At 49.5% G+C, this 25,326-nt stretch overlaps 7 protein-coding genes across 7 annotated transcripts; 4 read left to right on the top strand and 3 right to left on the bottom strand.

The window, feature by feature from the left end:
- Positions 1-479: 479 nt before the first annotated feature.
- Positions 480-3,365, top strand: GIQ15_02752 (Cullin-4B; the record flags this gene model as incomplete). Its single annotated transcript, XM_033550169.1, has 5 exons — positions 480-1,178; positions 1,239-2,328; positions 2,384-2,806; positions 2,890-3,250; positions 3,305-3,365. The coding sequence occupies 5 exons, from the start codon at positions 480-482 to the stop codon at positions 3,363-3,365; spliced, it is 2,634 nt and encodes an 877-aa protein (XP_033407330.1).
- Positions 3,366-4,390: 1,025 nt separating this feature from the next.
- Positions 4,391-6,360, top strand: GIQ15_02751 (dihydroxyacetone kinase; the record flags this gene model as incomplete). The annotated part of the gene is made up of 4 exons (XM_033550168.1): positions 4,391-4,397; positions 4,452-4,965; positions 5,033-5,670; positions 5,732-6,360. The coding sequence occupies 4 exons, from the start codon at positions 4,391-4,393 to the stop codon at positions 6,358-6,360; spliced, it is 1,788 nt and encodes a 595-aa protein (XP_033407329.1).
- Positions 6,361-7,312: 952 nt separating this feature from the next.
- Positions 7,313-7,937, bottom strand: GIQ15_02750 (small nuclear ribonucleoprotein Sm D2; the record flags this gene model as incomplete). The annotated part of the gene is made up of 3 exons (XM_033550167.1): positions 7,313-7,565; positions 7,728-7,760; positions 7,918-7,937. The coding sequence occupies 3 exons, from the start codon at positions 7,935-7,937 to the stop codon at positions 7,313-7,315; spliced, it is 306 nt and encodes a 101-aa protein (XP_033407328.1).
- An 828-nt stretch (positions 7,938-8,765) lies between these two features.
- On the top strand, positions 8,766-12,377 carry GIQ15_02749 (uncharacterized protein; the record flags this gene model as incomplete). The annotated part of the gene is made up of 4 exons (XM_033550166.1): positions 8,766-8,805; positions 8,861-9,014; positions 9,068-11,001; positions 11,062-12,377. 4 exons carry the CDS (start codon positions 8,766-8,768, stop codon positions 12,375-12,377), a joined length of 3,444 nt encoding a protein of 1,147 aa, XP_033407327.1.
- A 2,028-nt stretch (positions 12,378-14,405) lies between these two features.
- On the bottom strand, positions 14,406-15,562 carry GIQ15_02748 (extracellular cell wall glucanase Crf1/allergen Asp F9; the record flags this gene model as incomplete). Its single annotated transcript, XM_033550165.1, has 2 exons — positions 14,406-14,685; positions 14,748-15,562. 2 exons carry the CDS (start codon positions 15,560-15,562, stop codon positions 14,406-14,408), a joined length of 1,095 nt encoding a protein of 364 aa, XP_033407326.1.
- A 1,033-nt stretch (positions 15,563-16,595) lies between these two features.
- On the top strand, positions 16,596-18,101 carry GIQ15_02747 (microfibril-associated protein; the record flags this gene model as incomplete). The annotated part of the gene is made up of 1 exon (XM_033550164.1): positions 16,596-18,101. The coding sequence occupies one exon, from the start codon at positions 16,596-16,598 to the stop codon at positions 18,099-18,101; it is 1,506 nt and encodes a 501-aa protein (XP_033407325.1).
- Positions 18,102-19,991: 1,890 nt separating this feature from the next.
- On the bottom strand, positions 19,992-21,735 carry GIQ15_02746 (NAD kinase; the record flags this gene model as incomplete). The annotated part of the gene is made up of 4 exons (XM_033550163.1): positions 19,992-20,184; positions 20,259-20,535; positions 20,612-21,563; positions 21,685-21,735. 4 exons carry the CDS (start codon positions 21,733-21,735, stop codon positions 19,992-19,994), a joined length of 1,473 nt encoding a protein of 490 aa, XP_033407324.1.
- Positions 21,736-25,326: the final 3,591 nt, after the last annotated feature.

Below are 25,326 nucleotides of genomic sequence, written 5' to 3'. Positions count from 1 at the left end.
TGCGTTGCCTAGCGATACGATATCACCGAATATTTTGAGTTCGCCGCTTCCTACTTTATTTTATCTTATTTTCTGTAGTTTTAGACCATAAGGCGCTTAGTTCATGTGTATAAACGGACGGTGATAAAAAAGTGAAGCTAATTAATGTCTTGTCAACTGATCTATAATTGGTGCAAACCTCCTCTGGCGGAGGATTTATTACGTGGTCGTGTTTATACGGGAAAGCCACGACTTCACGTGCTTCGGTGACGATGGCCTTCCATGAACCCGCCCTCCGCGCTCCAATCTCCTAACTCCATGGGCAGGCATGAAAACACCACCGAGTTCGCGGCTGGCTAGGATTCCATCCTGTCGCTCGACCACCTCGTCGCCATAGTTCTACCTCCCTCTGCTCTTCCTCCGCCCTTTTTCACCGTCGAACAGCCTCATATCGATGAAACTTAATGCCTACTCTCTCCTCCGGCGGGAACCGCAAACAAATGGGTAAAAGGAAATACAAAGACTCAAACCGAGACGAATTGCAAGAAGAACAGGAACAGAGACAGAGGACAATCCCGGATCTCTTTTCTAGAGACCACGTCAGCTCGTCGACGTACAAGCAACCTCCTCTATCGCCGTCAAGCAAGCGGCTACGGCGCAACGAATGCGACTCCGCGCTTGAGACGTCATCCGAAGGGCCAGCACTCATCACTGTCGACAAGATGTATAACTTCACCAGCTCAGACGGCAAGGGAAACAACGGTAGTGCGTTCGGGTTCGGTCGCGCCAATAACCACACTCCTCTGGTGAAATCGAGACCGTTTAACGCCTCTACGAACCCAAGTAGCTTTACACCGCACACGGGCGCGAAGACACTCAAGGTCAAGAATCTACGTGATACTCCCCGCCTCGACCAGCAGCTATACTTCGACAAGGTCTGGTCACAGCTAGACTCGGCTCTTACGGCAATCTTCAACCATGAGAAGCTTCCATTTTCGCTGGAAGAGCTGTATAGAGGGGTTGAGCACGTGTGCAGGCAAGGACGAGCGGCGCAACTAGCGAAGAATCTCAAGGATCGTTGCATCGAACATATATCAGGAAAAGTCATGCAGTCACTGCTCGCGAAAACCTCCTCTGGGGATGACGCGGGGGTGTTGCGTGCTGTGGAGGCTGCATGGTCGCAATGGAATGCGCGCCTCGTGAGTTCTCATCCGTATCGCCGATTACTTTCTTTTTTGTATTTTTCTAACGTTTTCTAGGTGACAATTCGGTCCATCTTCTACTATCTAGACCAGTCGTTCCTCCTCCATTCCCCCAACAATCCTGTTATATATGAAATGGGCCTCCTCCAGTTTCGTTCGACTATATTCTCCGATGCCACTCTGAAAGCGAAGGTATTTCAAGGAGCCTGTCATCTAGTCGAGCTGGATAGACAGGAGGACACTTACGCCGACCCCACCCTCCTGAGGAGCTCTATAAAACTGTTTCACGACTTAAAGATATACACCAGCCAGTTTGAGCCATGTATACTCGAGAATTCTGCGGCATATTATAAGAACTGGGCGGTTAGCCGATCGGCGGGTGACGATCTTGCGGGCTACGTGGAAAAGTCTCATCGTTTCATTGAACGGGAGATGGCCCGATGTGACCTTCTCTCATTCGACCGAGGGACAAAGCAGAAGTTGGCCGAGCTACTTGATCAAAACTTGATGGTCAATCAAAAGAGCTTCCTTCTTAACGAGGTTGACATCGTAGGACTCCTCCAGGCAAACAATACAGTGGCACTGGAGCGGCTATTCTCCATGCTAGAGCGAAAGGGCATGGGTGTGGAGGTGAAGCCGGCGTTTTGCAAATATATCATTGAACAAGGCTCTGCAATCGTATTCGACGAAGAACGCGAAGCGGAGATGGTCAACAGACTCCTTGATTTTAAGCAGAATCTAGATCATATCTGGAAATTTTCATTCCACAATCACGAGCAGTTAGGACATGCGCTTCGAGAATCGTTTGAGACCTTTATCAACCAGCATAAAAAGTCAGAATCCAACTGGGGAACCGACAACCCTAAGCCAGGTGAGATGATTGCAAAACACGTGGATCTATTGCTCAAGGGAGGTGTGAGAGCGATTCAGAACCGTCCGATCCAAGACATCACTGGCGGTGCTAGCCTTACCGATGAGGATGCGGAAATTAATAAACAACTTGATCAAGTGTTGGATCTATTCCGATTCGTTCATGGTAAAGCCGTGTTCGAGGCCTTTTACAAAAACGACCTAGCTAGAAGGCTGCTCATGGGCAGAAGTGCCAGCGATGACGCGGAGAAGAGCATGCTCTCGAGACTCAAGACAGGTACGTATTCCATGTCTCGTACATATAACCGCAATTAATTGACAATTGTATATAGAGTGTGGCTCAAACTTTACCCATAACCTGGAAACCATGTTCAAGGACATGGATCTCGCCCGGGACGAGATGGCTTCATACAACGCTCTACTAAGGGAAAAGAATGAACGACCGAAGATCGACCTCAATGTTAATGTCATCTCTGCCACTGCTTGGCCCAGCTACTTGGACATACCCGTCAATATACCACCCTCCATAAGTCGGGTGATCAATGATTTCGAGCAATTCTACCACAACAAGTATAGCGGGAGAAGGCTGCACTGGAAACACGCTCTAGCGCACTGCCAGTTAAAGGCACGGTTCCCACGAGGAGACAAAGAGCTGGTCGTGAGCTCTTTCCAAGCAATCGTGCTTCTTCTATTCAATGACATTGCTAGCTCCGAGACGCTACCATATTCAGTCATCAAGCAGGCGTCAGGTCTATGTAAGTTTAACCCCCCTGTCCAGTCGGTCGAATCTTAATTCCCCGTTGGGCCTTTTTTTTTTACTAACAGACGCCTTCTGCAGCGGATGTGGAATTGAAACGGACACTACAATCACTAGCCTGCGCCAGATACCGTGTTCTCACTAAGAAGCCGAAAGGTAAAGAGGTCAATGAAGACGACGTGTTTGGGTACAACGCCAAATTCGAGGACGAAAAGATGCGCATCAAGATCAACCAGATCCAGCTCAAGGAGACCAAGCAGGAGAACAAGACGACGCACGAGCGTGTTGCTGCAGACAGGCAGTATGAGACCCAGGCCGCGATTGTCCGCATCATGAAGAGCCGCAAGCTCATCGCGCACTCGGATCTGGTTGCGGAGGTGATCAAGGCCACGAAGAATCGCGGCCAGCTCGAGATCGGCGATATCAAGAAGAACATTGACAAGTAAGTCACTCATGCAGACATATGATTTTAAGAAGCCGCTGACCAGTCTATCAGACTCATCGACAAGGACTACATTGAACGGGAAGAAAACAACCAGTACAGGTACACATGCTAGCATAAGCCAAACCCGATAGCTTGACACTCAAAATCTCTTCGCATTGGATGGAGTTTACGGAAGACATGCACCTCTAGCTCTGCTTTCTCACGAATAATAATATGATCCTCATTGACTCTCTACTTCCTTCTGCCGATGACATAATCGGGCCAGACACGCAGCATGTATAATGGACTGAGATCTCGAAGCATCAGATGATCAATCAAGCTTCTCTCCAGGGCTCCGGCTAGGTGTCCCTCTGCCATGGTAAGAAGCAAAAAGCGCCCCGTATATACTCCATATGGGCGTGATATTCGGCCGACTTTTTCTCTCCTGAAGCTCTAGAAGAGCCGGGCCGGTAATTCCCAATGCGGTAAGCCGAGGCAACCACCGAAAAAGAACACCGCATCACGCGTATATCATACATCTTTTATCATACATATACGAATACCATGTCTAGATGCCATTATCAGGCAGCATCAGGACCCCAAACAGCGTAGTATATGGTCGTGTGTTAGTAACATACCCAGCTAGTTACCTGGATTGTCTGGGGTAGCCAGGGCCGAGAGATTCTCCACTGCCGGCAGCTTCGACTTTTTTTCTCCCTTCATCACATCTCCACATCCCTGGCGCATCCCTGGCGCATTCTCGGGACAGCGATCGAACATGTTCGTCCAACGGGGAGTTCTGGAGAGCACAAGACGTAACTTGGCCTGTCCCACCCCAAGCTCGCCGTAGGATGGCTGCTGACAGCTTGCCCCTCCTGGCCTGCCGGGCCTTGCCCCGATGGCCGGCACTTTTATATCCTGGCCGGCGCCTCAGTGCTACGTTGAAGGTCTGTCTCGTCCTGCTCTTGTCCTCGTTCTCTTTTCTATTTCTTACTTCCCAAGTAGCTGTATCCGTGTGTCCAGTCACTTCATGCAAGTTCGTTTTGTTCTGTAAGAAACATCCGATCTGATTGTCAGGGAGCTCGTATCAGATTGCGCAAGCAGCCAGAAACAATACATAGAGCGTGCAGCAGGAGAGAAAGCCACTTTGCAGTCACCATGCAGAGTATGTCTCTCCCCTTTCCATTATGAGATATGCAGATACTAACTGGGTACACAGCTAAACACTTCTTCTCGGATCCAACTCACCTGGTCAACTCGGCTCTACACTCACTCACTCTGACCAACCCTTCTCTTGCTTTTGACAAGCAGAATAAGATCATCTACCGTCGACCGTCACAGGATGCTTCTGAGCCCTCCAGAGTCTCCATCATCTCCGGCGGTGGCTCCGGTCACGAACCTGCCTTTGCCGGCTTCGTAGGCAAGGGAATGCTTACGGCCTCGGTGGCAGGCACGATATTTGCCTCTCCGTCCGCCGAACAGGTCAGGAGAGCTCTTCTGCAGCGTGTTGATGGCTCCAAGGGCGTTCTTGTCATCGTCATGAACTATACAGGCGATGTGTTGAATTTTGGACTTGCTGCAGAAAAGGGCAATGCTGCCGGTATCAAGACGGAGTTCTTCGCAATTAGTGACGACGTGGGTGTTGGCCGTGCAAAAGGTGGTAAGGTTGGTAGGAGAGGGATCGGTGGTGGTGTCATGGTGCTGAAGATTGTTGGAGCTCTGGCTGAGACTGGGTAAGTTCTTCCTCCCCTTTGGCCGCTCAACATGGCAAGCAAAATGCTAACTAAATATTAACTACAGTGCATCTCTGGAAGAGGTTTATGCTACTGCTCAGCTGGCCAACAGGAATCTCGTGTCAGTTGGTTCTTCCCTGGAGCACGTCCATGTCCCAGGCAGGGATATACCAGATCCGAATTCCGAAGACTTGGTTCCTCATGGTGAAATTGAAGTCGGGATGGGCATCCACAACGAACCTGGCTCGCACCGTATGAAAGGGACTGCAGAGGAGATGATACAGACCATGCTCAAGCAAATGCTCGACCAAAACGACAAGGAACGTGCCTTCCTCAAATATGACTCCTCAGACCGTTTTGCCCTCTTGATCAATAATTTAGGAGGCGTCAGCACGCTAGAATTGTCAGGGCTCACTGCTGAGATAACACTTCAGCTAGAGAGGGATTACAAGATCAAACCCGTCAGGATCATCCAAGGAATGTTCCTGACGAGTCTTAACGGCATGGGCTTCAGTGTCTCCTTGCTCCGTCTTGCAGACACCGGACTAGGAGCAGGCAAATCCCTCCTTGAACTACTAGACGCTCCATCAGAGGCAGTTGGCTGGGCTGCCCCTATACGAACCTCGACATGGGACAGTCAATCAGCCAACCCCTCAGAGTCCGCAAACTCCCCTCGAGCCCTCAAACAGCCTTCCAACCTCAAACGTAAGTCTTTCTCTTACCCACATAGCCAAACATCCATAGCTAACCAGCCATACTATACCAGTCGATCCTACCATCCTCAAGAAAGTACTATCATTAGGCCTCGAGCGCGTCATCAAAGCCGAGCCCCTCGTTACCCGCTACGACACCATCGTCGGAGACGGTGACTGCGGCATTGGGCTCCAGCGCGGTGCAGAAGCAATCCTGAAGAGCCTCAACGACACATCCGCACCTCTAACCCCCGACCTCCTCACCAGTCTCCACCGTATCATCGACGTGGTCGAAAACACCATGGACGGCACCAGCGGCGCCATCTACGCAATCTTCCTCAACGCTTTAGCCCATGGATTACGTGAACAGGATTCCTCGTCACCCGTTGATGTGAACTCCAAAATATGGGCTAATGCGTTACAGCACTCTCTCAAAGCGTTGGCGAAATATACACCTGCCCAACCTGGCGATCGAACACTCATGGATGCCCTGTCGCCTTTTATCAACACACTAGTTGAGACGGGCGATATTCGAAAGGCAGCCGAGGCCGCAAACCAGGGCACCGAGTCAACTAAGAGCATGAAAGCCAGCCTTGGACGGGCAGTGTATGTTGGGGGTGAAGATGAGTGGGTGGGCAAGGTTCCTGACCCTGGTGCCTATGGCCTTAGCGAATTTTTGAATGGGCTGGCTGATGGTATATAACTACAGCCTCTTACCTGGTCGTTTTCCTTTTCTTGGTAAGATATTTGGCGATTAATATAATAATAAGATAATTTACCCTTTTTTTTAGTTATTGCGCTGTTTAGCTTTGGCTTTGCGTCGATATTTACTGTCTGCATTTTGGGCGTGTATATATTGTCGATATCTCTTCTCTATACTACTGTATTCTCTCTTTGAATCATCTTTTATGCTATGAATATATTCAAGTAGCAAGTCGTCGAAACGTATTGGGATGAGGATGAGAATGAGGTCAGGCAGAGTAGTACCACGTGACTGTCTACAGGGATCACATCCGAAGGCAACAACAGCTTCAAGTGCAAAGGTCCAAAGGAGGATGCAGGCCATAGATGACGCCGTATCTTATTCGGCCTTGGAGAATAAAGGCTTCATATTTCATCATATTCTGGAGTTTTCGTGTCTTCTCCATATAATATCATATAGACTCCCATAGCCTTCTGCCAAGTGTAACATAGGACCAGTGCACAACAACCGGTCTCCCACCGTGGACTCCGTGTAAAGAAATTGCAAGTGAAACTGAAAGGCATGGTTTTTGAGAAGAAGAAAAAAACACCGAAGACGCCGACTTGCTGCATTATTGTCCTCCGTTGTATAAGTGTAGGACGGAAGCAAGGTATCACTTCGCTAACAGTCAGTGCCACCGGTCCCAGCGCGGTTACTGCACTAATATACCGCTTTGCGTGTAGAGATTGGTGGCTAAGAGAAGCGATCACCTGGCGACGGTATGGCGAACGTGTGCGGGCCGCACCATATCGAACCAAGAAAAGAGAACGAAGCTCAACTTAAAAGTACCAAGATGACAGAATCGCCCCTCAAGAACCTATACAGCCACAAGAGTAAGTATTCAATACACCTATCATGGTAGGAAGCGGGGCAAGGAGTGGTAAAGAAACTCCCGTTGTTTGCGTGCGCCAACTTACATCTTGCTGATAAACCGATCTTTGTTGACGCCTTTACCCTTGCCACCCTTGGGTTTCTCAGTCCACATCTCCTTGACATTCTCTAGAACCATGTTACAATGGCGATCGAAAGCTTTGACACGCGCGAGAAGCTTGCGGTTGTTGCGACATGAGATCAGGACTTGAGAGTGAGATCGGGTAGCAGTTTGGAGGATGGAAAGAGGGCCGGTAGTAAGTTCATGTTCTTCGAGCACAGAGACTTCGTATTCACTATAGTCCCGTATGGGTTAATAGGGTTAATTATTCATGCGAAAGGTAGAGTGATATGGGTGTGGATGCCAAGACGGTGAAGGAATTAATGATTATAGGTGGTGGGTTGACGATAGCATCAAGAAGTTGGGATCGGGGGACGGGGGAACCAATGGAACGTACGTCAGCTCACTCCGTGGCTTGTTGAGGAGATCTCTAAAGAACAGGGCCGGATGTTAGCATGTATCCCACATAGTAACCAGCGCAATGCGCACCAGAAGGGGAGCCAGGGTCGCAGGAAGCAGCTGCCTTCGCGGGGAAGGGAGGGCTGGCTGAGTCATCTGGATGCGGCGGTTGATGGGAGGCTGCTTACTGGATCTTGGTGTCGGACATCTTGGGCGGTCTATAAAAGGGCAGCAAAGGTACGCCGTTCGTGGAATCGTTTGTTCGTCGTGGATAGTTTCTTCCCTACAAAGTCAACAACCTGCGAATATTTCGGGCAAGCTTGATATCACGTGAGATACAACATCCGCCAAGCCCATATACTCCGCTTTAAGACTAGCGCGAGTCACGCTTCGGTGTTTTCTTTATCCGAGCCGCGGCACGCGTTGTCTTGGCGCGTCACTAGTCTAGATCGGGAGGTCCTGCTTCATCGCGCGCTTAGGTCAGCATCTCGATATCGCGTTTGTACTTTCGCGGCTTTGGCATCACGCTTTCCACCTCGTCCTCTCCAACCTCCCCCCTCTCCCTCCAGACTCGCCTGCACTTCACCTCGTCTCTCCTACGTTGAGCTTGCGTGGGAGGCAAGCAATTGAAGGGGCTGAGCGTGTATCTTATCTATTCATCCTACCTCCTACTCCTTCTCGTTTCTCGTTCGTTATCAAATCGACAAAGCTTCAACAGATCCTGATATCGACTTTTCCTTGACCACGCCGCCTTGAATTATGAAGTCTAGTGGACTATACGGAGCAGACACCAATATCATACAGTGACTCATTCACTGAGGGCGACCCGGCGGCTGGATTGGTTGCTCTCTTAACGATTACGAATTTCTACCCGTCTGCTTCCTTGTTCTTCCTTCCACCAGCCGTCCAACTTTACCGGGAATTAGATGGAGCAACACTACTAGAAGCTCGTCATCAGCAATACCGAAGCTTCTTTGCATTAGATCTGCCTCCTTTCCGTCGCCATCTGCAAGCGTTCGATTTACGATCTTGAAAAATGGAAAACGAAGAAGGCATCTCTGTCCGGCCTATGAGGCGTGAGTTTTCCCACAAAGTTCTCAGATTGACCGTCTAACCTAACTTTCCATCTAGTCAAGGTCCTCTATACGTTCGATAATGAGAGCAAAACCAACTGCCTTGCCAGGTGGCCTCACATCCTAGATATCCAAACCGCCTACCTTGACGAATCCACCCAGGTTGGCGTTATCGAGCTGAAAACTTGCATTCAAACTATCGTCTCGGCTAGGTAAGGCAACGACGTTTCCTTCAGTTGAGGCCAAATCTTTCTAACTTTCATAGTCCTGAATTGGTTGCAAAGCTTGGACGGGATTACACGGTTTATGCGTACGACTATTCCGAATATGAGACCCCACTGGTTGGTCAAGGAATGCTTTCGTGGGTGTTGGCCTCAGCCTCACCTACACCCAATGCCCCCGCACACCAATCCAAAACCATAGTCACGGGGCGTGTCTGCAAAAATTTGGGGCTGTTTGCTAGAGGTGCACAGGAGACCCTTGAGGTCAAGCTTCGACTCGTTCCCGTACCGACCGTTCTTCAGAGCGAATATCTTGAGAGCATGCAGAAGTACCGTGAACTGAGCAATGTCATCCCCCACGACTTCGATGCGCAAGCATGGACAGCTTTTTTGCAATCGAATCCTGGTCTGATGTCAGGTTCCAACACATCCTCGCACATGGCCGAATCCGAACACACTACGCTCGACAGATCTGGTCTAGAGAAGCTTCAGCAACTCCTGAGTGATGGTTCCACGCCTCGTGAGCTACCAAATGTCGGCCCAGGAAGCTTCCGTGCTGACTCCCCGACCCATTTTTCAAATAACGCCCCCAGCCGAGCCTCAACACCTGGCATGGCTCGGTCAGCAAGTCAACAGAAGAGATCCGCGGACGAGACACTTCGTCCAGCCTCGAGAGCTTCCATACTTAGCCCAGACTCCTATAGAAATACCAGCCGAAGAGGATCCATCATGTCAGGCTACGGCAGTGGGGATGAGGCAGCAGAGGGACCAGCTCCAAAGAGGGCTAAGTTGGTTAGAACTGATACTTCGGGCAGTGTGAACACAAATATTGAACGGCAGCCTAATTCTCTACGAGTGGCTGCGAGCACTGCAGCGTCTGTGAGAATCCACCGCCCAACTCCGATCAATCAGGCTGTCCATCCATTACTATCAAACGAGGAACCAGTCCGTCCACCAACACCCGTGCCATCCCTCACCCAGGGCCCCAACCGCCGAAACCGTGTTGCTCCAAGCAACTTACGTCGCCAGTCATCCAGCAGATCCGATTCGTCGCAGCATTGTCCACTAATTGCCCCAATGCCGGTGTCTAGCAATCGTCTTGCCTTTGACTCACAGGCTACATCCCCAGAAGACCATCATTACAGCATGCTCACCGATACACCTTTCAATATGCCATCATCGCCCCCTATCATGGAAACTAACTACGCCCAAGCTTCGAGCCCTGGTCTCCCTCCTATGTCCGACCACGACTCGGGCTTTATGAGTGCTCAATTTGAGTCATTGATTGATGACGACAATTACAACGAGGCCTCAAAATCCAATCAAAGTGGGCCAGTCTCGCAGCCATGTGGAAACCAACCCAAGACTCTCATGAGTAGTATTCAACTCGAGAACTCCGCGGGAGATTCCGCGCTGGCTCTTCCACCTCAACCAGCCAGAATATCAAACTCACGTCCCTCTTCCAGAGCGAGCATGAAATCGATCAAGTCTCGAGTTGCTCCTAGCCAACGAGCATCGTCTCATATTCATCGTCCTACAGTACCAGCCAGTGACCCCATTCGGCCATCGCAGCCCTGGCAACCACAGTCGCAGCCGGTCCATCCTCTAGCAAACGAACTGCCATCTGTAGCTACCCCTGGTCCAACCACCCAGCAACCAAACCAGAAACCTCGCAGTGGAGCTGGTGCTAAGCGGACGAAACAGGTACAAGCTCGTCTAGAGCAATGCATTCGCGAAGGAACAGTGCCTCCATTCTGCGAAAACTGCGGTGCCATTGAGACTCCAACATGGCGACGCGCCCATTCAAAAGTTATACCAGGAAACGCAGAGGATGCAGAGGTCTATAATGATGATCCAGCTATCCTATTTTGGGAGCCGGCTGAGCCAGAAGAGGATGGATCTTATACCTCTATCAAAATTTATAAAAAGTCACTTTCCCATGACGACCTAGATTTTGTCCAGCTTTTGCTATGCAACTGTAAGTACAAGTTCAATTGCCGTTCTTATTTTACTTGTTATATACTAACATAACTTCTAGCATGTGGATTATGGCTCTATAAATTCAAGACCATGCGACCCGAACACAAGTGGCACAAGTCAGGTCCAAAGGACAAGCAAAAACGGAAGTCAAGCAGAGTCAAGCCACTGGAAACACGATCTCGTCGCAAAGCCCGTAATGCTCGAGGCACGGAATCTTCACCAGGTCCTTCAGACGCATCGTCTCCTGACGGTGATGAGGGAGCGACTACTCAGGCAGAAAATGATACCCAGGCGGAAAACGATAGTGAAGACAAAGGCACCTCAAAGCAGAGCGACAAGAGAAGGGCTAGTAGCGCCGAGCCGCCTAAGTCAGCAGAGAAACGCGACCGGTGGAGGGATGAAGATCCATTCGAGGCATTGAGACGGGCTATCCAGTCAAGTCCTGCCAGAAACTTGGATTCATGCAAGCCTCCGTTCTCAGAGACGCAGCTTACCCCCAAACCCGTCCGTAGGGCTTTGTTTTCCTCGAATAAGGAGGGCGAGTCCATGAAAACCCTGAGCGATGCATTGATCAATGGCCTACGTCGCAGTCCTCGGTCAACACCCAAGCAGCCCGGCAAGACCGTAGATCAGGAGAATATTCCCCGGACACCTGCCGACGGCCTTGATCACCTTTTCAAGGACGCGGAAGATGATAATATGCTTGAATTCCCTGGCAGCCCAACCCCAAACCGCCGAAACAGGTCAATCCGGTCTAAAAAAATCCACGATGCTACTACACACACTTCACCATCCCAACAAACTGCCCGAGTCCTAGCTCAGGGCTCGAAAGATGACAGCTGCCGACCAGGCTCCATGTTGATTAGCCCAAACAAAGGCCTCGACACGATGGACAATATGGTTCTTAATTTCTTGGCTTCGGATATGGACCCATTTGCAAACACCGACTCATTCTTCCAGTTCGATGCACCCAAGACCCCCAATAGCGATCACTGGGCGAACTGGGATCCAAATGACTGCCTCCCGCAAGAGAACAGCGCCTCTCGCCAGCGCCAAAAGGATGTTACCAACACTCCTGGCTCAAAGGATAAATCCAAGTCAGGAGGTGAGAACCCTCAAACTCCAAGGCGCGCCCGTAGTGTGCCAGCCATTTCACCTTTCAAATCCTTTCTTGATAGTGAAATAAACGATATTTCAGGCATGCCAGAGTCTGATATATTTGACGCTGCATCACTCGTCGATCCGCAGCTGATGAATCTGTGGGCGAAAGACACCACCAATCCATCACCTCGTGCCAATGGTACGGACGGCCTCGACCCAGCGGTCTTCTCCGCGATGATGCAAGAGATTCGCGACACCACCAGAGGCCCATAGATGGTACCTGAGGGTTGTAGGCATACTTGCTACCCCCAATTCCCGAATTTTTTTTTGTATGTTGATATTTTCCCCTATGCATTAAAGCGTTATTTTCTTTGACCCAGTTTCATTGGATGGCTACCGTACCAGCCGGTGACTTTTGCCAAGGGCCTGGTATCTGCCCATTTGGATTTTTGTTCGCCCAGTTTCTTGTGTTGCTCAGTTCCTGTTATGATTATGATGATACCTTGTTGTAGTATATTTATGAGCTCTTTTCATGTTATTGGCGATGCATATCTTGATAACGGTGTTAAGTCCATTCCCTCGTGGCTGTCATGCTTGTTATTAGTGCAAGGCACATCATATATGTGCCCTTCATAGGGTCAATCAGACCATTATTTAGCCATTAATTGATGATTATATCAAATTACCAAGAAGTCGTACTTTATTCCATGTCGTAGATTAGCTAGAAAAATCAAGGGATATTAACATTTAACATTTATAGAAATTGATATACGTATATGAATTAAGATCAGGAATTAATTCTCCCATACTAGTGATATTTGCCCAACACTTCAAGCCAGAACTGTGTTCTACTAGATTCTAACATGGCCAAGGTAGCGTCTACCACTAGCAGGGAATCCTACATAGTCAGATCCTAACGTCTCTACGAATCAAGCGAACCCGCGACCAAACTCCAACATATGCAGAAGGACTGTGGTACAGGCCTCTATCCGCTCCACTGTACTGCACTTCATCAGGAGCCGGATAGGATGGCATTGATTCACTCCACCAAAGTTCCAAATACCAATCTCTTTAACAGCCTTCCTCTCATCCAGAATCGTAGAAGATAGCTCTGAATCTATGGGTGCTCTCCACCACCTGTTCATAAATTTTATAGTCTATCGAATCAGTACTCCACCGTTAGCTTCGTTTCAATTCATATGGTAGGAATAGCATAGGTATAACTTACCAACTTCGTGGGGGCTGCCGCAATCAGTGGCTCCAAACACTCTTATCCCCAGATTCTATATTACCACAATATCAGCATCTAGACAATGCCAACCATAATTAGGCGTATTTTCCAATTTTGCACAAAATACTCACACCCTCGACTTCCACGACCTTCCCAACGACATCCACCATCCTATCCATCTGCAGATGCGAATCTCTGTTCAACAAGAGCGTGACATCACCATGATCACCACAGGTAATAGTCGCGTATTCTCCGCGTAATGAGGATACCCTCCCAAGAAGCCGTACAGCACTTGGCATTCGGCCACTTGTTGGCCCTGCAGCGTGGAATTGTTGAAGATATTCGGGGAGAATGCGGGGGGTAACGAGTGACATTGCGACGCCTTGAATTGGTATTTTCTGGTATTTTTATTTTATTTTCAAATTGACTGCTTTGTAAGAGCAATATCTCTGGTAAAGGCAATTGCCTCTTGAGGTATAATATTTCTCTTTCTTGTTCTGTGATACTGTATGTGGCTGAAGCAAATATCCCACCTTCAATAACGGCTTTCCAACCTCATTTGCGCGAAGACGCGTGACGCGTGGGTGACTAAGCTTAGTCATAACGGAAGCGGATTATCTTTACGCCGGGTTTCATCTGATGAGGCTGAAATCTGAACACCCAAAAGGTATCTCGAGAAAGACGAAACCCTTTGAAATGATATTAAAGTCTTTATAAATGCTATACACAAATCTCCCCATTATGCAAGCATCTCGCTTCCATAACTCTACACAGAAAATAATCAACAAGACAAACATATTCACCTTACAACGACGCCAATGAAACGGGCATGGAACAACACTTGACTGGGGAGGGGAGGGGGCTTCGCGACAACAGGATTGAGGACTATATGGGTAAATAGGTGCAAATACTAGTAAAAGGCGAACCACAATGTGTCAGGGATGAAGTGCGGCAAAGACAGTACGAGGGTGGGGGAGGTTAATGACAGATAAGCGCATTGGGCCAGCCAAAAACAACAGGTCGCGAGGGGAAGCGAGAGCCAGTGATGGGGAAGAGGAAAACACAGTTTATCAAGCACCGACTGGTTTATATTTGTGGCTCCATTGAGTCCTCATGGCCATGACGTTGTTCTGGTCTTCGACAAACTTGCTGTTCTCCATGGAGAACTCGCGTCGTCCAACTCGTCGTTGCTTGACACAGCAGAAGGCTATGACGCCCATACCCAGAAGAACAGCTCCGCCAATGGAAGCGAATATAGCAATCTTGGCTGCGGAGGGGAGTTCTCGCCATCTCTGAGCGAGGGACTTCGCGGGGGGTTTGTTGATTTCGTTCGCGATATCAGATACACCGCTGTAGGGGAATTGTTAGCCTCAATCATACACAACCTGAGACACAATTGATTGGCAACTTACCCTACAACTTTGATACTTTGCCAGTCGCCAGACTTGTCGGAGTATTGGTACTCTTTTCCACTGTGGGCGTCGACGACCTTCAACTGCTGGACGCTCATCGTATATGGTGAATGGGAGTAGTCGATTTCACCACCAGCCCATTCAATAACACCCGGCTTGTTCAGGGGATCTCCACCAGGCCAGATACCTAAGCGAACGGTCGAAGGGGTTTGGGGAAAGTTCTTTCCACCGAGGGCTTCCTCGTACATCAGGGTTCGGACCAACTTGGTATCAATATACCATTCGATCTTTTCTGGCGTCCAGTTGACGGTATAGTTATGGAATGCATCCATAGCTCCCGGAACGTCAAAGGTCTTGCCGCGGTCATAGGAGGTGGTATTTCCCTTGCCGAAATAGTTGGTCTGGACCTTGTTCGTGTCCGAACCGACCCATTCCCAATCGATTTCATCCAGAACCTCTGACTGGATGACTATACTGCTAACCACACCTCGTCCGGTTGCGGCCTTCATGTGAACCTCGACAGTGCCGAAGAAGATATAGAAGTAGGATTGGAGGGTGGGCGAGTCGAGTCGCTGGTTGATTGTGAAGTTCGCTCCATGCTCTGTGATATCGACGATCCCGTTGGTGGTGTTCCAGACCTTTTCGCTAAGTTGGTTAGTGAAGTTGGTGGTGAAGTTCTGCCCCAGAGCTGGCGCGGCAGGGCAATCGTCCTGCTTCAACGGGTTGCAGTATGAAAATGTCTGGGCTACAACTGGAGATAGAAGACATGAGAGGAGTCCCAACGTCGAGACGAGAGACACGGTTCGTGGAGCCATCGTTGTGCGACGTTACGATATAAACGACGGAAGACGTGCACAAAAGAGTGAAAAATGGTATGCAGGTTCGCCGGGGGAGGTTTTAATGAGTGTAAGCTATCATAAATCAGTGAGACCCAGGGGATATGAAGGAGAGACAATCGGCCACGCCCCTCGGAGGGGGAAGTCTGATAGCAGCTGGTGGTGATGATGAAGTTGAGAGAAGGAACTTGACGTCGGACGGTCAAACTACGATTACACCCCCTTCTCGTTATTATAATCTGACGGGGGCTTTTGGGCCATGAAACAACAGACTGCCGGGCGATGCTGGTTGGTCTCTTCTCGCTCCACCCAGCAGTAGTCTACGACCAGGGACCGAAAACTAAGCCTTCTGCAGCTTAGTGTCCCCCAAGATTTTGGCGATATTCCAGGAACAAAATGGTCGCGCTGGGAAAAAGGAGGCCCTATTTCTGCGGAGACCCCTGAGATCCGCTGCCTAATGCCTGAGAACGGGGCAAATCCCAAGGGCTCTGAAGAATGCACAGAGTGTCCAACTCATCACAGCACACCCAACCCTCCACCGCATAGATCGTCCTCAACTCCTCGCTTCCCTCCCGGTCCCCCATCGCCCCCCTTGCTCACTCATCAAACAGCCCAGGAACAGGGCAATTTCGGCTGGAGTAATTGCCTCAGGCTGCCCAGTCCGCCTCGGGGCAGGTTAAAGCGTGTGCTCCACTTGGCGCGTCAGTGGCCAAAAAAAAAGACTTTTGTATCGCCCGTATTAAACCATCTTCATCGTCGCAGGCAAATCATCTTTCTTTGCTTGTTTTAGAAAGATCTTGGAATATGCGGTCACGTGTAATTAGACATGTCTTATGACTAAGTCGGTGCGGATTATAGATATTCCGTTGTCGTCTGACTAAGCGTTCGATTATCGATATTGAAAGCTGCTTTCATTTTTGACAAGCACTGAGGATGAAGAGCTCTCTGAAAGCTCACCCCTTCTCAGCTACCATGTCTGCTGCTTGATAATTGACAGACTACCGTTGACAAGATGGCTCCACCGTCATTCCCGAGCTTCGGTCGCAGCACAGCCGCGCCGAAGCGCATGCAACCCGCGAAACGATATCGACCAGGCAAGCCGATCGCGGACGAAGTAGAATCATCTGAAGAGGAAGACGAAGGTTCTGAACAAGACTCTGAACCAGTGCAGCAAACGCGACCTCCCCCGAGCTCTAAACAAATTACTTCTGGGCTTCGGCAGGCCAAATTGGAAGAGGAGGCAGAGGACGAAGAAGGTTTTGTGACGGAAGAAGATGAAGAGGATGCTAGAGAGAGCACTTCCAAGCCTCCAGCACAGGCTTCTCCCGGTCAAGCGCGCGTGGAGGTAACGGCAGCTGTGCAGGAGGGAACTGCCGAGTCAGAAGAAGAGGAAGAAGAGGAAGAATCAGGCTCAGAGGAGGAGTCGGAAGAAGAGTCTAGCTCAGAAGACGAGGCCCCAAAGAGACTACTACTTCGCCCAACATTTATTAAAAAGGGCGAGCGTAAATACCCTGCGACTTCAGGTGTGAGCGGCCATATTGCGAACGCTTCATCGGCGCTCGATCCCGAAGCAGAGGCTGAAGCCCTACAACGGCGCAAGGCTCAGGCTGATCTGTTGATCCGAGACCAGTTAGAGAAGGATGCTGCTGCCCGGATAGCCGGTAGGAAGACATGGGACGATGATGCCGACGAAACGGGGACAGGAGTGGACGAAACCCACATCGACGATACGGACGGCGTTGACCCGGATGCCGAATTAGCTGCTTGGAAACTGCGCGAGCTGAAACGAGTTAAACGCGAACGTGAAGCAATCGAGATTGCAGAGAAGGAGCGGGAAGAGATCGAACGCCGGCGTAACCTTACTGCCGAGGAACGAGATCGGGAAGATCGTGAATTTATTGATAAGCAGAAGGAAGAGCGAGAGACCGGGAGAGGGAAAGCAGGGTTTATGCAGCGGTACTTTCACAAGGGTGCCTTCTTCCAGCCTGACTCGGAGAAACATGGTCTTACGGAGCGTGACCTTATGGGTGGTCAATATGTGGATGAGGTCAAGAACCGCGAGGCATTGCCGGAATACCTCCAGGTCAGAGATGCGACCAAGATCGGGCGCAAGGGGCGAACAAAGTATCGTGACCTGAAAACCGAAGATACTGGCCGATGGGGAGTAGAAAGCTACTATCGATCGAACGCACCAGCCAGCAGCGCTGCGCGGTTTGGTATCAAAGACGAGCGATTCTTGCCTGATAGCCGTGACGGCGATGCTAGGAGATCATCAGGGCCATCAGGAGCGAATGCAAGTGCATTGAGAGAACGTCGTAGACCGTCACCTAATCGACAGGATAGCCGTCCTCGTTCTCGATCTCGTTCGCCTCGCCGGCGACGGGACTACTCAAGGTCACGGTCAAGGTCTCCTCCACGAAGAGATCGATATCGTGACGACGATAGAAGCCGGAAGAAACGCAGCCCCTCGCCTTATCAAGATCGAGATAAGAGACGGAAGGTGGACACAGTGTCATAGCTTTCATGCTTATATTTACTTCTTGTATAGCGATTCCTTTATGCCTGCATTTTTCCGGAGCCTGGGGTCTATAATGTTTTTATATGTACTTTAGCATGTATTCCAGCCTGTACTTTCTACAGGATATCTTAACACGGACATGGATTGGCATTGGGGTATTTGATCCCTTTATTTCTTTGGTTTCGAACCAACTTTTGATATTGTCCATGTCTAACGGGCTCCATCCTAAGCGATATACGTAGAAAGATCATCGCAAACTCTCCACGTAGACTTCGCATAACCTTGACCCCTAGTTGATTATTCCTGCTCTAAAAGGGACTCGTTATCCCCAACCGTAAACGCCACGCTTCTTAAAAACAAGGCATAAAAATGCTCCAATATGCATGAAGGGAAGGGAGTTCCCTCTTGATAGATCGTTGATGTGGAAACCTTTCAATCAACAATTAGATGGATGACTGATTCATTTGATCCCAGCTCGCTCCAAGGTCTTTTCCCTTTCCATAACCGAGTCTCCAAATTTCACCAAAAACACGGTCCTGCTTGGCCACATATCATTCCCCTGATTGTGCGCAGTCACTGAAGCTTCAAAGCCACAGCCATCACAAACTCCTTCGATGATTCCGGCTACAAAAGCCGCACAGTTCAACATGTTCATTTCCTTCGGCACGGATATATAAGTGTTCGTCAGCGGGTCGTTGTCAGTAATCATATACTCGTTAGGCGTAGTTGGAGAGACAGAATGCTCAAGAGCATCTGCCGGGCGTGAGAATAAGAGCTTCCATAAGGGTCCATGGATTAGCTGGAGTAGTGGAAGGATGCGAAGAGGTCGAACGGGTTGGTTGCTTGATGACGACTGGGATGTCAAGGTGCTCGTTGTCGATGAGCCAGTCAATGATCTATAGAGAAGGAGGTCCAGCAGGCGGAGGCCTAGCGGATAGCCTTGTTCGTTCAACCTAGTGGTATAAGATCAGTATAACATCTCAACGTAATATTATCTGCTGGTGAGAAATTTACCGTCTCTCTAAGTCTTGAATTCCTGTAACTCTTCTTTGGGCGTATACAACCATTTCAGAAAAGAGGTAACCAAAGCTGGCTTTGCTCAGTTCGGCATTCCGTGTGCGATTCAGATTCCGGTCGTATATGGTCTTGCGATTAGAGGGGACTCGCAGCCCCGTGGATGTTTGTGGGGGTTGCGGCGAGCGTGAAAGTGCCGGCTGTCCTCCCTGTGCACTCGAGCCGGCACCAGCAATCGCGCTGGCAGAGGCAGCATGCGCATGAGCCTTAGGAGGTACGCTCATCGTAGCTGGTTTGCGAGGGAGCGTTTTCGATGGAGGGTTATAGCCAACCCCCCTGTGTGCGCGCGTGAGTTTGAGAGTTGAAGCGTCCTGTTGCAGGCGTCGTGTATCCGCAAGCTGGCGTTGAAATGGAAATAGGTAGTGGGTGGGATTCGGATATATTATTCCTTCAATTGATTGTTATCCTGCGATGTTCAAGGTGGGCAAAGTAGCGTCGAGGGCGTTTTGGATGAAGCTCCCACGCCAAGATTCGATGTTGACGTTTTGATATCAACCACAATTAACAAGATGTTCTTCCTCCCTCTAGCTATTCATACGCATAGTTGAAGCCAGGTTTTCTAAAGAGACGGCCGTCTGCTCTAATTATAGCATCTCTCTCATACGCAGAGATTAAAAGACCCATATCAGCTATTTACATCAAATTATTGAGTCCATGTGCTTCTCCCTATATTCTACGGGGATTCTTTGCATTCCATCTTGATAGATAATAGAGTATTTTGGTACGGCTAGTTGTATATCATATAGCCTTCATAACCAGGTTAGCACAAAGGCATGACCAAAAGTCCAAGACGAATGTAAGTCCAGTGAATGTGCGCTACTGAGGAGCCTGACTTTGCTCCAGGTACTTGCTCTCGTACGGCTTTTGCTGTCTATGCCTGCTATTCCAATTCAGCGTGCGAGAAATGTTCTGTATCCACTCATAACTACGCTGGCCGGAAGGTATCACATTGGCAAATGGGAACCTAGACGCGGATATCGTAACGTAGTCACCGGCATGGAGCTCGATCCTTTAGAGACTCAAGTCAGCAGGTTCTCGGTTGAAGCTTCGACGCTGTATTAAAGGGGGAGAATCAGGACATACCTCTCACGGCCATCAAAACTGGCCCAGGAACTTGTCCGGGCATCATATGGAACCCCTATACGTAACACTATAGTATCAGGAAGTATAATTGGCCGGAAATTAAGAGTGTGAGCGCAAATAGCTGTAAGGAGAATGACAGGGTTTTCAGGGTGAGATAGAGAGCCGCCAGCGGCCAGGTTATATGCCGTAGAGCCTGTGGGAGTAGCAACACAGACGCCATCGGCTTGAACAGACGTGAAATGTTCGTCATCGCCAAATATCTCGAGGGACGACATTGCTAGGAATCGACGAGTGTTAGCCCAAATAGAGAAACTTGTCTGATATATAAAAAAAGGTAAAGAATCCTAACATACTCGGATTTGGCCCACGGTCAACAACAATCTCATTTAGGATTTGAAACATTCTATCCGGAGAATGTGTGACGTTGTCTTCTGACTCTTCACCGATCAATTCTTCTGCCAGATCCCTTTCTATCTGAGGCTGGCCAGAGGACCGCCGCCTGCTCCGCATAACAGTGCATTCAAACCGTAGCCGTAAGCTGACGGTGACGCCCTCGGTAAAGGACCGGTGTAGTGTATCCTTGTAGTCGTCGAAGTCGAACTTGGTCAAAAAGCCTAGGGATCCCAGAGAGAATGAGAGAACCGGTGGCACTACGCGTTGGAAGAGCCAACTTGCGTATAAAACCGTCCCATCACCACCAAGCGTTATCACAAAGTCAACGAGGTGATGGTGATCCTCGATGAGGCAGTTATCCCAATATTTCAGTCTTTGTTTCTCCAACGGCTCTTCAGTTATGGTTTCCGTATCGAACTGCTTATCATTCTCCAGCCTCTTCTCCACGTAGACAGTATATGGGACTCTTTGATCTGGTCCGAGGAGCCACCTCGTAACCTCTCTCGTCAACCGGGCTAAACTCTGGTCCTGCGGCTTCGTCAAGATAAAGATACTATGGACGTTGAGCTTCAGCTTTAAGCTGCCCAGCTTCTTTGATAACGCGCGCACATTCCACGCCATATCTGAGAGCTCTCTCTTCGTCAAGAGCCGCGAGGGCCCGGACGAGGGATTGTCGCCACCATCCTCAGTCTGCCGGCCATCGTGCGGCGTCGAAGGCTCCCCACGCTCGTCAATAAGGTCGAGCCGCAGTTCTCGAGGCTGTCCAAGGAGAGAGTGCACGAAGCATGCTGCCTGGTCTGATGTTTGTGCTTCGTGTCGACGGGCAAGGCGCGGGGTATCAGGAGAGACAAACGAGGACTTGCGACGGTGGCCAGCGTTGGTATCAAATACTACCTGCATGCAGAATGACCCCTCGGGTAACGGTTAGCCTTACATCAAGAAGCTGCCCGGCGAGCCCCAGGTGAAGCAGCAAGCCATGCTGGCTGTGTTTTGGCGGGTGTTTCTTCAGAGTCGTATCGCGGGTAGTACATACCTCCAGGTGATGTCGAATCTCGGCATGATTCTCCATGGGATCCCGCGACATTCGTAGATACTAGTTAGATAAGGAAAATTGTACAGAAGATTGCATCTTGGGAGCTTGGGGGTTGATATCACGCTGCGGTGTCGAGATACTTCAACTATGACAGCATATAATTTTATCTCGGCGAAGGCTTTAGCCTCGGACTTAACTCTCATAAAGAACTCTCACACCAAAACACCTACCTCCAGACAAAGACGAGACTACATATTTCGAGGTGGTTTACGGTTCTAACACGGAGAAACACGATATATCAATGCTACTGCCCTTTGACCAGAACAAACGCCTGGATTCTGCGCGACGGACGTGCCAGCATATCCAAGTCTATATACCTCGATATGATCGCGCCTCATCTGCCCTGGCAGCACAAGCACTAACACAAAAAGCGATCTTCACGAAGCAGTTTTATGATAGATGGGATACGTGTGAAAGGACTGGGTAGCCTGTGTTGCCCTGCATTGGTCCGACCTGCTGTGAAATCTACAACGTTTGCGGGCGTGGCGTACAAAACCACAGGGAGCGAGCAGCACAGCCTCATCCTCATACCAAACAACCCTCGTTATACAGCGTCGAGCTTGCCGGAGCCTGCTGGAGACTGCTGGTCGCAGCTGGATAATGGGTGGAAGGCGTCATCTATCCTTGGATAGAGATCACACGAATAAAAGTCAAGAGCATCAGCCTGGACACAAGCCCCGAAGTCCACGACATCGCCGCCTTCGCGAGAGAGAAAAGGAAAAGAAAGAAGCCTGAGCCAGGATGGATAGTTTGCCTATCGCTTGCCGACCTCCTCTTGTCCGTTCGAGGCTTCTTGCATCGTCAGCAAGACGATTACACGATGTCGGATGCAACACCCAGAATCATACTAGCATCCGCACCTAGTCGACCCTTTTTTTTAGCGAATGCCGGTTACCATCCATCCCATTCTGGAGAGAAACTCTGCCCGATCTTCATGTGTGGCCCTCCAGGCGAGTGACTGAACTGTATAGGTCCCTGTGGCAGCATACATTATATTAAACCGGGCTGCCAAACTGGATGTTGAATATGTAATATCCATTATCAGCTCCGTCACAAATACGCGGCCCTCAAGAAGCGTCATGCTCCATCAAGGCGTCCACATAGGTGCAACGGTTTTGATAGAAAGAAAGTGTTATGACGAATAAATATTGCAGGCTGGCGGGCCGTGTTTATTTTATTTTTTTTATTTTTTTCTTATCTTTCCCGCTTTCTTTTCTGTTCAACAAAAAAGAAAGCAAGAAAGAGAGAGAGGGACGATCCGACCAGAATACCTGCCCGCGATGCAAGCATGTTGAGTAACATTAATTGGGCCCAAAGTCCCTTACGTGGTGACTGCATGGAAGTTTAAAGTGGTAATTGGTGTTTGCTTTCTCCGAGAAGGCTCAGCATCATTATATTAAAATGTTGCTTTTTACTTCCTGGCTGCAGAGATCCGTCAGCCAGGTCAGGTTGCACATGGTGGTTTTTCCTTGAGCCATGCCTCCCTGGCCATGAATTATGAATTAATCTGGCATCGGGTAGAACTCAGCCAGCCAGCCCAGCTGCATCAAGATCCAAGGCTCTCGGGCCAGACGGCTCTGATCGACCAGGGATTCACACAAGGACATGACGATACTTATGTATCTTATGTAAGTAAGTATGTATATACTTACATGCATCGAAAAACTCAGTCAAATGAACCCAGCTGGGCCGGGCGAGCAGTGGGGTTGGCTGTGTCAACAGCGTTCAAGCCGTGAGATGAGATGACTGTGGAGACCCCATGGGAAATATGTAGGTTTCATCGCAAATAATTGACTCGTGAGAAGCGGCAGGGATCGAGGGAGGGGAGCAGAGGGTTGACCGGCGACTCCCAGATGCCCAACGTGCTGAATGGGGAGTTACACTGGCGACTCTTATCGCCAAAATCCGAAGCGAGGAAAAAGAAAAGAAAAGAGAGAAGGGAGAAAGAAGGAAAGACAGTCAGCCGGGTTGCGCACTTCGCAAATTGGCCGTTGGCCTCTGATCTGCCCTCTCAATAGACGAAGGGAAAGGGAACAGGGGAAGAAAAACAGTCGGTGAACAAAAGCGAAAAACCACCACAACTTGGATCTCGCGGTCCGTGGGGTCTTTTAACTTTTTCGAGCATCAAAAAAGTGTGGCCTCCTTGTGCGGCAGCGGTTTGCTCCAACTTGTTTCTGGCACGGAATCGGAATCCCTGGTGCGTGGTAAAGGACGCAGTTGGTGTTGGGTGATGGTCTGCCGGTTGCCGGGATGATTTCCGCCGTCGCGAGAAAGGAACCCAAGACTCTTTTTAGTGTATGGGGTATGGGATATTAAAGAAAAAGGCCTAATAAAAAAGAGACACGCTGGCGATGAAACGTCCGCGGGACCTGGGCCAAGCGGACATATACTATGCGGAGATGCGTGAAGGAGTAAGATCTTCGCTGGACGAGGAGAGTTCGTTAGGGACAAGCAATAGTATAGGCATGTATAAAGTCACCGGCAGCCCCGTCGACGCCAATTAGAATGCATGGTTAACCTCTGCATAATTTAGGGATTTTCGATTTCGTGCTTTGCCCGCCAGCCAGGGTGACCGTGATATCCATGCTAGGATGGGGGATACGACGTTCTCCCGTAGAACGTGTCGAGCCAAAGTCGGGAGGTTCTCGGATGGGGACCCCAGAACGGGAATAACAGGTAGCTAATGTAAGTAAGTATACGGAGTATGTCCATAATACGCTCGATTATACTTGTTGGTAGGGATGAGCGGCCTGTGATTGGTGTCTTTAACTCTCTTCCTTTGACTGGAGCTAACTTTGCCACCCTTGAGCAGTTTGGATGCCAGGGATGAGAAGGGATAATTCATCATCTGATTGCATACAGCATATCCCATGCATGGAATGTGAACGCACTGCCTTCTTCCTGCCAGCGAAGTACTGTATGCATCGAAATAAAGGTAACTTACAAGTCTGGGGGGGAAGACCAGGAAAAACAAACGAAAACAAAGCTGCCTGCATGATGTCCTCCCCTACATATAGTTCCGTATGCAGCTGAAGGGGAGGGAAAGTGAGTCACATCTCCCTATCTCAAACTAGCCTGTGGTATCACCTTCAATAGAAGTGCATATCAAAAGGCTAAGTTAGGATTGAAATGTCGCTCGCTCACAAAGACAACGCCAGCCACTCCTCCTTTCGCGAAAGGGCGCAGAAACAAAGCCCCTGGGGGAAACCACAAGGTGTACTCCGTACAAGGTGTACATACGGAGTACACGAGGAAACTAAGGAATGTCCAACGGAAACGAGCGTTGCCATGCTTGGTAGGCAAGTTAAATTTAGATTGGCTAATGGGAATGAGAACTATCGGATTAGCAAGTTACATGTACATGGCGTACTAAGAGCAGCCCAAATATCCCCGCCAAGTGCTAGGGGAGACCGAATTCATCCCAGGCAGCGGCTATGGGCATGGCAGTCGAACGACTAAAATTAGCGTATAAAGTGTATAAAGGTGGCTGGAAGCCTGGTTCGCTTTAAGGATTTGAAAAAAAGAAGGAAGAAGAAGGATGGGAAAATGCAAAAAAGCAAAATACATAAGTTAGACGGAGTA

The sequence above is a fragment of the Arthroderma uncinatum genome (genome assembly GCF_011692745.1).
Source record: "Arthroderma uncinatum strain CBS 119779 chromosome Unknown scaffold2, whole genome shotgun sequence".
In the NCBI taxonomy this organism is placed as follows: Eukaryota; Fungi; Ascomycota; class Eurotiomycetes; order Onygenales; family Arthrodermataceae; genus Arthroderma; species Arthroderma uncinatum.
Note: the sequence above shows the minus strand (reverse complement) of the source record. Positions and strands in the feature narration are given on the sequence as shown.